Source organism: Panthera pardus, unplaced genomic scaffold (assembly GCF_024362965.1).
Source record: "Panthera pardus isolate Hobbes unplaced genomic scaffold, ASM2436296v1 HiC_scaffold_10, whole genome shotgun sequence".
Classification (NCBI taxonomy): Eukaryota; Metazoa; Chordata; class Mammalia; order Carnivora; family Felidae; genus Panthera; species Panthera pardus.
Window position 1 is genome coordinate 58,554,788 of NW_026526655.1, and position 14,485 is coordinate 58,569,272.

The following is a 14,485-nucleotide window of genomic DNA, read 5'->3' on the forward strand; positions in this document are numbered from 1 at the left end:
GTGGGGAGAGGGACTGAGATTTGACATTTCCAACAGCGCAGGGTGATGATGCCCTTGCTGCTGACCTAGGACCGCACTTGAGTAGCAAGGACTGGGTGGGAGAAGCTGGGATTACTTAGGGGCGAGAAAGAGGGTGAGGCCGGCCCCGTGCTTGGGATCTGGGGCTTTGGATGAGACTCCGGAATGGGACTCCAAGGGGGGCGGGGAAGGGAGGTGGGTTTGTGGCTAGGGAGCTCCTGGGAGACTTCCTTGCCCCGTAATTTCTTCAGCTCCTAATGTTTGCCAGGCTTCCCCCTTCCCACTGCCACTGGCCGGGTTTTCCCCGCACTCTCCCACACCATCACAGAGTCTGGCTTTTCTCTTGTTCCCAGAGCTATCACACTGTGCACAAAGCTTTTCTAGTGAGGTGTATTTCTAGTAAACAGCCTGGGAGTCAGAGTTTGGGACCTGGTCTCTTTTTTCCCCCTCTTTTTAAAAACTTAGATCCTGTAAGGAAATGCCAGGTAGCACAAAGATAGGAATCCAGCCCCCTCGCCCATCTTCCCTGCCTGCTTTACTTGATCCCTGTCCTCTTTCTTGGAAGACTGTAAGACCTTTGCAGGCAAAACCAGAAAAAGATTGGTCTTTGCATTTCCACAGTGTGTGCCCAGACCCAGGCGAATGCCAGGCATCTGCAAGAAGACAAGCAGTGATCAGGAGCAGGAGAGCAAGATAGGATGTCGTCATGGAAATGCGTGGGGATGAGGAGACGCTTGAACATCAGATTTGCCAGGATTCATTTCTAGCAGTTTTAAGACCACCTTCCAGCTCACTCAGTCCCCAGGCCCAGATCCCTCCAGGTGTCATTCCCCCGACCTGTTCTGGCGGGTGGAAGAATCAAGAAGTGTGAGGGGCCAGTTTTGCTTCCATTGTCTTTGCCCATCTTGGCTCAGAAACCTCCTCTGCTAGGATCCTTCCAGAAGGGTAACATCTTAGCAATGTTGTAAAGGTAATTCCCATCCCTTATAAAACTTGGCCTATGTGAATAGCTGTCACTTTGGTGGTGGGAAGGAGGGAAGGAAGATTAGGACAGAGTGTTACTAAAAAGTCTAGGGGCCTGGGTGGCTCAGTCGGTTGAGCTTCTGACTCTTGATTTCAGCTCAGGTCATGATCCCAGTGTCCTGGGATCAAGTCCCGTGTCAAGCTCTGCACTGAGTATGCATCCTGCTTAAAATTCTCTCTCTCTCTCTCTCTCTCTCTCTCTCTCTCTCTCTCTCTCTCTCTCTCTCTCTCGGGCACCTGGATGGCTCAGTCAGTTGAACAGATGACTATAGCTCAGGTCATGATCTAACGGTTTGTGAGTTCGAGCCCTGCATTGGGCTCAGTGCTGTCAGCAAAGAACCCTCTTCGAATCCTCTGTCCCCTTCTCTCTGCCAACCCCCCCACCCCGTGCTCTCTCAAAACTAAATAAATAAATAAATAAATAACTCAAATCTAAAAAAATTCTTGGGGTGCTTGGGTGGCTCTGTCGATGAAGTGTCTGACTTTGGCTCAGGTCATGATCTCACGGTCCGTGAATTCAAGCCCTGCCTCGGGTGGGCTCTGTGCTGACAGCCCAGAGCCCCGGAGCCTGCTTCGGATTCTGTGTCTCCCTCTCTCTCTGCCCCTCTCCCACTCACAATCTGTCTCTCTCTTTCTCAAAAATGAATAAACATAAAAAAAAATTTTTTGTTTTAATTCTCCTTCTGCCCCTCTCTCCTGCTTGCTATCTCTCTAAAATAAAAAAAAATAATAATAATAAAAGTAAATAAAAAGGCTAATATGTGACCATATTTTGTTCCTGTTTGTTTTGTTTTTACAGATTCATCGGCAAGGCTGTTGAAAGTGTAACTGTCCGAGATGCCCGTCCCTCCCCCTCCGGCGCCCCCACCCCCACCGACGTTTGCTCTGGTGAGTAGCTCCTCACCATCCGTCACTGGTGCGCAGAGCAGACCAGATTAAGGCAACCCTGCCACGCATGTATTTGTTTTCAGTGTATTCACATTCTGGGTAAGTGCTGTGCGGCAGGTTTTCCCAGTGCAGGGTGAGCCAGACCCTGAGATCCCAAAAGGTTGGTTGTTAAAGGTCCCAGGCAATGCCAAGTACACGTGTGGGATGTGCATTCACTGGGTTTCCTTCCCACACACCAGCCCGAGACGTGTTCACAGGGGTTCTGCCGGGTGTGCACGGTTTCCATTCAAATGGACTCGACTTCTAGCCTTTAACTTCTGGAAAGGACAGTCCAGAAACCCAGGTCTCTGTATGAAATGCATCTGTTAAAGCTTCCTGCAGACTCACCCTTTTCTTTTTCTCTGCCTTTTCCCTTTTATTCCCACCTGTGTTTTTAGCAGATATCATCCACCACCCCCTATCCCCACTTCCCCCATACTCATATCCTGCTTTAAAACTGTCCTTGCATTTAAATGTCCACTTTCCAATGGAATATCTTCACTGGGCTCCTCCTCATCTCTTGATAGACCTGTCCTCAGAAATTAGTGCACCCTCTTACAGGAAACCGGCAGCCCTCCACGTGGTGATACAGAAAGGTTCACAGACACACCCCATCGCCCCATTAACTCCTTCAGCTTGCGAGGCTTCCTCCCCACTAAGGAGCCTCACAGAGATGGGTCCTTCATTTCTCATTTGGGGAAACTGAGGCTTGGGGAGGAAAAGTCTCTTGCCCAGGCTTCCACAGGACACATTTACAGAGTCCATCTGAAGCTGGAACCTAGTCGGAAGAACAATTAGTTGGCTTGTTGCTACTCAGTGTGGTCCTCTGACTGCTGGTTAGGGTCTCCAAGGAGATAGTTACAGAAATTGAGAGTAAGCATGAAGATACACAGCAATTTGACAATAGTATTGTGTCTGTTGTGTGTCTCTTGTTTTAACTAATTCATGTTTCTACAAATTAATTGTTACAAAAGTTTCAGTCCAAGATGCATTGGAAAAAAAAAAATTTTTTTTAATTGGTCCCTCAGTCAGAGAAGTTTGAAAAGTTCTGATCTGGCTAACATAGCAGGCTTGTTTATCTGTATTTCCCCCAAAGAGTGGTTTTATACCACTAGCTGGGTAAGTACATGGATTAATTATTTTTTTTTTAATTTTAATGCTCATGTAATGATTTTAATGCATGTTCTAAAAATTATAACTAGCACATCAAACTGAGGGTTTAATAGTGAGTTAATTTAAAAGAAAATATTCACCTGAAAAATAGTATAATAGTATAGTGGACTGACTTAATGAAAAATACTAAATAAATAATACAGGTAGCTGAGAAGATACACAAGTTATACAAGTTGTACCAGAGTGACTGAAATGTATCCTATTAACTCATTTCCACCCATTATTCTGTGACTGAAAGCAAGATCCTAAATAAATCGGATATAGAGATGAGCAAAGGGAAAGGGGGGTTAGTGGCCATCCTAGGGCACTGTCTAGTGGGACAGTTCAGTTAAGGGTTCTTGAATGCAGAAGTAGCACCCAAGGAGGTTGGGCACCAAGATAAATTCGGAGGCATAACAGGAGGCCGGTGAAAATTGCTGACCCCAAGGTGGTAAGAGAGCCAGTGCTTAACCTCTCTGGGCCTCAGATTGTTTTTTGTTTTGTTTTGTTTTTTTCATCCTTAAAATGAAGACAGGGAATTTTAAAAGTTTTTTCTAAGGGGAACCTGGATGGCTCAGTTGGTTAATAAGCGTCCGACTTCAGCTCAGGTCATGATCACACAGTTTGTGGGTTTGAGCTCCACATCAGGCTCTGTGCTGACAGCTCAAAGCCTGGAGCCTGCTTCAGATTCTGTGTCTCCCTCTGTCTCTCTGTCCCTCCCCTGCTCATGTTCTCTATCTAAAACAAATAAACATTAAAAAAAATGTTTTTAATAAATAAATAAATAAAAGTTCTTTCCAAGATGTGGTGTTGAGTTGAAAAAAACAGTTTCAGAGGAATGGAAGGTGACTCCATTAGCAAAAGTGAACTGTACACATAAAAAGCACATCTGGAAAGGAGCACTGAGAAGCTGCTGTTAACAGGCTTGCTTCAGGGGTGTGTTGGAGGCAGGTGGGGAAGGGGTACTTTGTTATTTTTTTAACTGAGATTTGTAACTGGCGAGGAACGTTGTGTACGTTTAAGTCATACAAGGGGTTGATTTGCTACAGTTATGTATTGCGGTGTAATTGCAACCTTAGCTTTAGCTGGCCTGTCTTTCACATCACATAATTATCATTCCTTTTTTTCTGGTGAAAACATTTAAGACCTAGTCTCTTAGCAACTTTGAAGCTTATAATACAGTATTGTTAACTGTAATCACTGTGCCGTACAGTAGATCTCCAGGATATATTCATCTTGTAGTTTGATTTTGTGCCTTTTAACAGCATCTCCCCAATTTGGGCAAAGGGGCATTTGTTGATCCCACATTTACCCTTCTGCCAAGTTACAGGGAAGGCTGTGGGGTCAGACAGCCAGGGTTTGAATCCTACCTCCTCCCCCTCTGACTAGCTGGGTGACTGGGGCAAATGATTCCACTTCCCTGTGCCTCTATTTCCTTGTCCGTAAAATGGAAATAATGACTCACAGGGTTGATGAGGACCAAATGAATTAATACACATAAAAGTTCTAAAAGCAGTGCCTGGCCCGGGGGAAAAACTATATAAATGATAACTGCTGTTATTATGAGCAAATAATACTCTGTAATTATTTCAAGACCCTTCCAGCTTAACACAGAGATTCCATGTAGCCTGCTTCCGGGTTTTCCTTAGCTTTCCCTCTGCCTCCGACTCTGATACTAAATCGCTGGGTGAGGGCTCCAGCTAAAATGCCCCAGCTTTACCTCTTGTGCCCCTCGCTGGCTCCTCTGGAGTCAGATCCTTCAAGAAGGGCCGGGGCCAACCTAGAAGGTCTCTCAGGTCTGCTGGAAGGACCTTTGGGTTTGGGGAAGCCAAGTGTCCCTGGGGCCAGGCCAGACCAAGCCAGTTTCTACATGTGGCAGACACAGGCACATGCCTACTTCCAAGTCCTGTGTGCTGGGCTCCTCATGTCCCCACTCCATCAAATAACCCTGAGAAAGTGAGATCTCAATTTCACAGCGAGGATCTTTCCTAGGAATTCTGGAAAAGGGAGAAAATACCTAAACGTTTTAAACCACCACCTTTGTCTACCCTGCAATCTCTGTGAGCCAAGCTGTCAAAGGGATTGAACATTAGAAACACCTCCAGCAAGGGACTTCTGGGAACTTTTTGGGATTATGGGCATGTTCTATATCTTCATTGTGGTGATGGTTACATGACTGTGTATGGTTGTCAAACTGGTGGAACTCTACACTAAAAGAGTGATTTTACTACACGTAAAATACACCTCAGGTCTGGCTTAAATTAAAAAGAAAAAAAAAAGTCTTCGGCAATGTAGAGAGAGGGAATTGTTTTCTAAAACTTTGGTGGATTTAAAGAACAAAGAGCTGACCCTTTGTGCTACAGACCATTTGCCCCTTGCATCAGGTTAGCTCTAAAAGATGTGAAGGAGAAGCTGATCTTCAGGGCACGTTCTGGAGGGTGAAGCTTCGTAGTATCCAGCAGAATCCTCTTAGACTTAAAATTCCCTTCTCGTCTCTTCGCATCCATCCCTGGCTCCGTTGGTTACGGCCAGACTGTGGTCTGAATTTTTAGAGACTTTTATCAGGGACTGACTCTTCCTGCATTAAAAATGAGTGTAATTTATTGCTGCATCTGTTCCCAAATGTCTGGGTCTTAAAAAGAATGACATCGGATCTAAAACTTGTGGAGAATTTACAGCCTATTGCCAAGAACCTCAATAACAAGCTTCCAATACTCTAGCTGTCCCCACTGAGTGTTGTGGTACATGATTTTTAATTCAAGAGATGAATACAAGTGTGCGTGCTCTCCTTTTAGGCCAATACAGAAAAGCCTACCTTGAATAAGTCCGAACAGGCTGGGAGAAATGCCCTTCTGTCTGACATCAGCAAAGGGAAGAAACTGAAGAAGACTGTCACCAATGACAGAAGTGCACCGATATTGGACAGTAAGTGAAAAAAGCTGTTTTCCATGGAGATACATGATTTATGGCCTAACCATCAACCCAACCCTACCCTTCCAGAAAGATTTTTTTTTTTTTTTTGGTTAACAACAGCTGCAAAGCTAGCAAAATAAGGGACTTGTATCACTCAGTGTAGCCACAGCTCCGGCTTGGGTTCCCTCTAATGCTGCAGGAAGCCAGTATAATAACTCTTTGTCCAAGGCACACACAGCAGCGATTCTCTGAATTATTCACAACACTTTCTGGAAGTTAACCCGTTACTGTTTGCACCGCAGATCAAAAGGCAGCGTGCAATATGGAAAGAGCCCTAGAATCGGAGGACGTAGGTTTGGGTTCTGGCACATCCACCCCTTACCATCTCCGAGCCTTACTGTCTTCAGTTGTAAAGTGGAGATAATATGTGTTCTGCTGCTCTCGCGGGCGTGCCGTAAGCATCAAACAAGACCATGCAAAAGTGTTTTGTGGTTTGGAATGTGTCATTCAAGTGTAAGATGCGATTTTCAGGAGCTGGGAGAGAGAGAGGAAATGAGATCACAACTTTGCTTATCTATCCATCATAAGTCTGAGATACTTTCTAGAACAAAGCAGGGTATGTATAAACAAACAGGGCTCCTGTTAACATTTACAACAGAATGAAAATGTACCCATGACTAGAATCCACTGGTAGTTAATAACCAGGCCTCGAGACTGTCTCCTCATGTTCCTAGACCTCTCCACTGCCAGCTAGATGTCCCCAAAATACATCCTACACACACATCCCGTTTGGACTCCATAGGAAATAGACTGACTTTCCAAAATCACCAGAGGGAGCCTTGTAGACACTGGAAAGTGATACAGGATTTTAGCCAAGTAGAGGATCAGAAGTGTTTAGGAGGAAGTTCTAGGAAAAGCGCCTAATGGGTAGAGAAGAAAGAAGGCGAGAACATGGGTGTGGAGAAAATGGAAAAGAGGAAGGCCAAGACAAGGCTTTTACATGTTGCTCTGTTACCAGGCTCTGTGTCACAGAGGAGAGAACACCAATCTCCAAAAGCCACTATGGGGTATTTTACCCTTGACTTGACACAGTTACCTCTTAGTCAAAATGCCCACAAAACTGATATGGTATTTTATAACCCCTTAGTCCTCTTCATTGGTACCACGAGATTCTCCTTGAGGGGAGCCCGGCACCACTCATCTCTGGGAAGCATTGGTCCAAAGCTGTGTGAGTCATGGTGCCTGTTTGTGGGGCCAGAGGAGCTCCACAAACTGCCAACCTCTGGGACAGAGTTCAGCTGTTCTCTCCACTCTGGGAAGGGGCCTAGGGCTCGAGAGAGGTAGATGTGAATTCCCCACTGATGTTGAAGAAGACTGCACAGTCTAGTGCCTATTCCTGAATCCACTATTGGAAACTAATTGTGTTCTTCAAGGTCCTCTTCTCCTCCCATTAAATGGAAATAAATATTAGTTCTTCTCCTTTCCAGCTGCTCAATGATGTTTATGAATGCACTTTGCTAGGTGGACACATGATGCAACCCAATGCATGCCCTTGTTGTCCATGCACTTAATGGTCTCCTATATTGTTCCACAGGCTCTTTGCAAGTGGCAAAATCCATGTATAGTTTTTTATTTGTTTCCAACAGAAATTTCCCTGGGTCCTATGTCAAAATGTGGACCATGGTTGTATATAACTCTTTTTTTTTAAGTTTACTTATTTTTATTTTGAGAGAGAGAGAGCATGCACGCATGAAGCAGGGGAGGGGCAGAGAGAGAGGGAGAGAGAATCCCAAGCAGTCTCCATGCTGTCAATACAGAGTCCAATGTGGGGCTCAATCTCACGAACCATGAAATCATGACCTGAGCTGAAATCAAGAGCTGGACACTTAACTGACTGAGCCACCCAAGTGCCCCATACATCCTATAACTTAATTCAGCCTTATTCTGCAGTGTGATTACTAATGAAGTAACCTGGAGCCAATTAGTTATCCTTAACTACTTCAGCTTCTCTATCTGGAAGGTGCACAAATGTTTCTGGTTAAGAAGACTGATGTATGATGTCTGATAGTGATCATCAGTCTCTTTGAGTGCCATGTAAAGGCATCCTATGTAAATGCAATATTCTAAAATGTGTCATTAATTAATGAATAATATTTAAATGATGTTATTATTGGTAATAATTAAAATTAATTAAAATGTGTACTTTTATATGGAAACAATTTTGCATACACTTCTAGAAATTATTATTGTAATTTTATTTGTTAGGTGAAGTAATCAGTTCACTATCAGACTATTTCTTCTATCAGCAGAGCTCCCATAGGTAGCCCAGAAAGCTCTACATCTAGAAAATATACAGAGCTACACAGACTTATGATCAATCTAATCGAGAAAAAAGGAAAACACAAATGAATAAAGTTTAGGACTCAGAATGTAGATTAGTAAGAGATTCAAGCAGGTTTACTAAAATTAAGGATGCTATGATGAATTTATATGCTAAAACATGTTAAAATCTTAAAGAAATTAAAATTTACCAAAATTCACTCATGAAGCTTCATTGAGCAAGAGAAAAGTTGAAAACTTTATCAGGCTACTTTCTCTCTCAAAAGGTTTAGAGCCAGACAGTTTTATCATTAAATTCTTCCAGATTTTAAGAAACAGCTCATTCAAGTGCTATACAAATTATTCCCAAACATAGAAAGAGATGGAGAGCTATCTGATAGACTTAATGAGACTAGCATGATCCTAACCTCAGACTTGACCAAGGCAACGCAAACACAAAAAGAAAGCTATGTATCAGTGTCCCAGGGGGCATGTGCAATGTTTGGCGGCATTTTTAGTTGTCACAACTTGGTGAATGAGGGGTTCCTACTGACATCTAGTGGGTAGAGGCTATGGATGCTGTAAACATTCTATAGAGAACAACATAGCCACCCACCACAAAGAATTATCTGAGGGGTTCCTGGGTGGCTCAGTTGGTTAAGTGTCCAACTCTTGATTTTGTCTTAAGTCAAGCCCTACATCAGGCTCTGCACTGACATCAGAGAGCCTGCTTGGGATTCTCTCTCCCTCTCTCTCTGCCCCTTCTCTGCTCTCTCAAAATAAACAAACATTTAAAAAAAATTATCTGACCTAAAGTGTCAGTGGTTTCAAGGTTAAGAAACCCTATTATGGACTTATGATCATAGATGAGAAGATACTAATTAAAACCAAAAACATCTAATTCAATAGTATATTAAAAGAATAATTCACCGAGACCAGGGTTTATCTCATTTTTAACATTAGAAAGTCTATTAAGCCATCATATCAAATCCATATCAGATCATGAATAGGCATTTGATAAAATTCCATGCCATAAGAAAATCATTTTTTGTTTTTAAGTTTATTTATTTGAGGGGTAGGGACAGGGCAGAAAGAGAATCCCAAGCAGGCTCTGTGCTGTCAGCGTGGAGCCCAACATGGGGCTTGAACCAATGAATTGTGAGATCATGACCTGAGCCACCCAGGCACCCCCAAGAAAGTCTTAAAAACCTAAAATAGAGAATCCTTGCTGACTGTGAATACTTAGAAGGGAAAAAAACCTATTTCAAACCAATAGTTAGAATGTAACTTTGAAACATTAAAGGTGTGCTCATTAAAATCAAACTGTGGTTGTCTTTAGTTTAACAGTATTAATAATTTATATTGCATGGAAGTCCAGTCATCAGAGTTATTACTTACATAAACTAGAACTAAGATAAGATACACCGCTATTAGAAAAGAGGAGGCAAAACCTTTATTATTTGCAGACCATATGTCTAAACTACTAAAAAATCCAATAAATGTTTTATAAATTTTAATTTAGAAAATATAGCAAAATGGTTTCTTAGATGTCAAATGAAATTTTCTGATGCCAGTGATAACCAATTACAAAAGGGGAAACAATTTCAACAAACAAAAATGTATCAAAGGAACCCTAACAAGAAGATATGTGACCCATATCATGAAAATTACATATCTTCACTGAGTAAACCAGAATCCATGGGAGAATCTACCATATTTCCAGGTGGTCTAAATATCATACAAGTATCAATTCTCCCCTACTAATTTGTAGATTTCATATACTACTCTAGAAAGTTTTCCAGGGATAGAACTTTCAACAATGTTTAACCTCATAAATACAGACATACATACATAAGTATTTTGTCATGAGATCCTTTTTTAAAAAGAGAGTATAATCATGGCTCTCATACAGATATAAAAAGAACATAAGTCAGGGGCACCTGGGTGGCTCAGTCAGTTAAGTGGCTGACTTAGGCTCAGGTCATGATCTCAGGGCCTGTGAGTTCGAGCCCGGCATCAGGCTCTTTGCTGACAGCTTGGAGCCTGGAACCTGCCTCAGACTCTGTGTCTCCCTCTCTCTCAGTGCCCCTCCCCTACTCACATTCTCTCTCTCAAAAAAAAAAAATAAATAAATAGACATTAAAATTTTTTTTTAAAGAACATAAGTCAGATATTTCATTTAACTCATTAATTAATGAGGGAAGCAGTATAATGTTACCAGTTCAAAGGAGAATTCAAAGTACCACACTCATTAGGCAGATCAGAGGGGAAATTTACAAATAGGTGCAAAATCCATCAGTAATCAATTTCATGCCACTGAATACAACTAATTTATGTTTCTATGGACAATTATTATCAGTTTTCTACAATTTAAAGAGTTGTAAAATAGCTGAAAGACCTGGAAAATAACCCAAAAGTCTAGACAGGATACTTAGTAATCTTTTTCTTTTTCTTTGTTGTTGTTGCTGTTGTTTGTTTGCCCATTTCAGAATCTTCCACAGTTTTAGGGACATAAATGTAAAATAAAACAAAATCTTTGTACCATCTTAAATTGCAGGGATTGTTTTTTTTTAATGTTTAAGCCTCCTGTTGGGCTTTATGATATTAAAAATTTGAAATCAACCCATAAGGCCATCAAATAAGTAGATGGTCAAATAAACTACAATATATTCATGTTCTAAAACGCAACGCAGTCCCTTAAACTCATGTTTTCAAAGATAACTTAATGACACGGGAAATGCTAACAAAAAAGTGTTAAGTGAAAAGAGTGGGCTAAAAGCTTTTTAGTGAATCTGGTCCTAATTTTAAGAAAAAAATCCATAAAATAGAAGAGTACTAACAGGAAAGAATACGTCCTAACAAGCGCACTAGTAAGTAGCTAACAAGAAGTACTCACAAGAAAAATACTTAACTTTTTAATTTCTTAACAAGTACTTAGAAATAAGTACTAACAAGAAAAAATACAAAATAACCTCCATTTCCAGGGAGTAAAATTATGAGATATTTTATTTCCTTCTATTTTTACAGTTTCCTTTCTTCTCACCTCTCATTGTATCTCTCCCCTCCCCCTTTGGACTTTCTTTGAAGATTCTTTTATTTACCAAATCTTAAGATACAGATGTTAACTCTGTAGCAGCTCGCCAAGGTGGGGTGTGGGGGTAAGTCATCAGCTATTACTGATTCTTCGGCCGGGGAGCCTGTGACTGCCCTGGAGTGAACAGAAACCCCACCCTTTTCTGACCAGGGGTAGGGTGAGTCCTTAAAATCCTGCATTTTAATGAAATCCCAGTAGGCCCCCACAGGCCCAGTTTGAGCTGGCTCCCAGTTTGGTCCTCATTGTTTATTGTTTACTTGGGCTCAGGCTGTGAAGGACTCCAGTGATGTTTTCGTACATGGTGAAGAGACTGTGTTTTCTTCCTTCCGCAGAGCCCAAAGGCGCTGGTGCTGGTGGCAGTGGTGGCTTTGGTGGTGGCGGAGGTGGCGGGTGGCGGTGGCAGTTTCGGAGGGGGTGGACCGCCTGGTTTGGGAGGACTGTTCCAGGCTGGGATGCCGAAGCTGAGATCCACAGCCAACAGGGAGAGTGGTAAGGACAGTTTCTTTCTCACTTAGTAACAAGATGAGGCAGAGTTTGGTGGTTGGAAGGCTTGGCACCCCTTCTCAGGCACTGTGCCCTTTCAAACATTTTAGGTGGCTTGAAATGTTAACACTATTTTATAAAAAAGACTCTATGTAGCATCTTTTTTTTTTTTTTTTTTAATCAAAATCAGACAGCTCCATTGAGCTGTCAAGTATTTGCCCAGTGTCCTTGGGGTAACTTGTACTTTTTTGTACTTTTCTAAAGGGTGAGCTAGAGTGGGAAGAAAAAGAAGGAGCAAATGGAACTTGCCGTCCCTGGAAAGTCTGCCTGGTGACCTGGCAAATTCACCTTTCTTTGTGAGGTAGCCTGACCCAGCTGTCTAGTATAGTAAATACTTGTGGGCCACTTTTCAAACACACTATGGAGCATGTTCTATGCAATATAATTACGTATTGCACTAAATCTGAAAAGGTGTTTTGCATGACAGACATCTGGCATTTGAGGGCCAGTGATTCTAAATATTCTCTGCAGGGACACAGGGAAATGAGTCCTACAGGACTGTCTTTGAACCTGACGGCAGAGAGAAAAATTGAAAAATCTGGTCATGACCAAATAAAAAACCCTGCAAAGTGCATGAGGCTTGATACGTTTTACCATAAAACTTTCTGTATTAATGTTTATTATGCTGGAAGACTTTTCTTTCTAATTCTGTGATCGTTTAATGTCTGCTGGGAAAGTATGAAATTCTCACAGTCATATGAAGATAAAGCCACTGAATCCTCAGGGTTTTCTGACTAGTTAGTAGTTGAATGGTCAATATCGAAAACCAGGCTTGATAACATGAGAGATTCTATCTTGCCAGACCTGCATTTACCTTTAAATTTACTTATTTAAAACCCACTTCAAAAAGGAGGCAGCTGACAAATGCAGACATTCAGTACTTTAACAAAGTACTGAATGAAGTAGGTGAAGAAATTAAGGCAAAAGATAACTGCAAATAAAATAAGAAAATGAAGGGGTGCCTGGGTGGCTCAGTTGGTTAAGTGTCTGACTTCGGCCCTGGTCATGGTCTCACTGTTCATGAGTTCAAGCCCCACACTGGGCTATCTGTTGTCAGCACAGAGCCCACTTTGGATTCTCTGCCTGCCCCCATCCTCTCTGCCCCTTCCCTGCTCACGTGCTTTCTCTCTCTCTCTCTCAAAAATAATAAATAAAATTTAATAATAAAATGAAGATGGAATTTAAGTTCGTGCTCAAAATGGTATACCAGATGTATACATCATCATAGTATACCATCCACATAAGGAATACTAGCTGTGTGATGTATACATGCCTAATAACTGCAGCTTTAATCTGAACTTGGAATTCCAACAGAATTTATCACAAGCTGGTGACACAGAATTATAGCACACAGTCAAGGAAAATACACCTTTTTTCTAGTACCAAAGTTGAAATTAAAAATTCTGTCTAGAGTTCATGTTACTCCACTGTATAAATCCATCCAAATGTTTCTTACTGTGCCTTGGATAAAACCTGAACTCCTCTGGTTTTCAAAGTGCCTTATGACCTGACCCCTGCTGGCCACTCAGGGTCCATATGCTAGGTTCTCCATGTTCACTGTGCCGCAGGCACATAGGCCTCAGTTTTTCACCTTGAAGCTCATTCCCGCCCCAGGGCCTTTGCACCTGCTGGTCCTCTGCCTAATGCACCTCTTCCTCACCTTTCTATGACTGGCCTCAGCTCAAATGTGACATTGTCCGAAAAGCCATCCCCACTCAGCCACCCCATCTATCCTGGCCTCTCCATCTCATCAACCTATTTTAGTTTCTTTTTAATACTTACAACTATCTGAGAATATTTCTATGTTTGCCGGCTTATTATGTATCTCCCCCCACAAGAATGTAAACCACAGGACAGCAGGATCTTTTCTATTTTGTTTACTCCTCTGTCTTTTAGCATGTAGAATAATGGCTGATATACAGCAGGTCCTCAATAAATATTTAGTACCTTAATAAGCTTATGGGTGAGATGGTGGAAGTTTTTAGACTAATCATTTTTTGAGAATTACCTTGGGTTCCAAGAAATTCTGGGGTGGTAGTTTGAATTTTTTCCATAACTTTGGCCCCTTTTGTTGAACCGAAGAAGTTTAATATTAATGATATAATAGAGTTGTTCTGACCTGCCACTGCTGAAATGGAAGTTGACTCAGTAAGGAAAAACACTTGTGTAGTTTCCTCCTCCTTTGCAGATCAAGACCAACCCCTGGTGTTGAGTCTTTCAATTAAACTTTGACAGTTTCTTTTTCTTGTGTTAGTTCTTTCTTATTTTCGTTCTAATTCTTCCATTACATTTTTACACTTTCTCTTGGGAATTCTGTTCAAAGGGACTAGGTAAGCCCACCCATATGGAGATTTATACATTGGGAAAACTGATTTTTCACCCAACATGGCTAAGTTATTTTTTCAAAGCGGAGAGGTGCAGGCACAGGAGGACAGGGGTGGGGATGGAGAGAAAGAAAATCATTAGCAGAAATCCCATGTACCTGCAGCATCTTCT

At 41.9% G+C, this 14,485-nt stretch overlaps 1 protein-coding gene and 1 long non-coding RNA gene across 9 annotated transcripts in view; one reads left to right on the forward strand and one right to left on the reverse strand.

Moving 5' to 3' along the window:
* Window positions 1-14,485, reverse strand: part of LOC109273334 (uncharacterized) — a 143,143-nt gene that overhangs the window by 61,753 nt on the left and 66,905 nt on the right. The window lies entirely within an intron of this gene.
* The window catches only part of WIPF1 (WAS/WASL interacting protein family member 1), a 42,582-nt gene that overhangs the window by 12,564 nt on the left and 15,533 nt on the right, over window positions 1-14,485 (forward strand). The window contains 4 exon segments of the mRNA XM_019460007.2: window positions 1,841-1,929; window positions 5,916-6,045; window positions 11,779-11,834; window positions 11,836-11,935. Of these exon segments, the coding sequence (XP_019315552.2) occupies window positions 1,879-1,929; window positions 5,916-6,045; window positions 11,779-11,834; window positions 11,836-11,935 (337 nt within the window). The 5' untranslated portion in view covers window positions 1,841-1,878.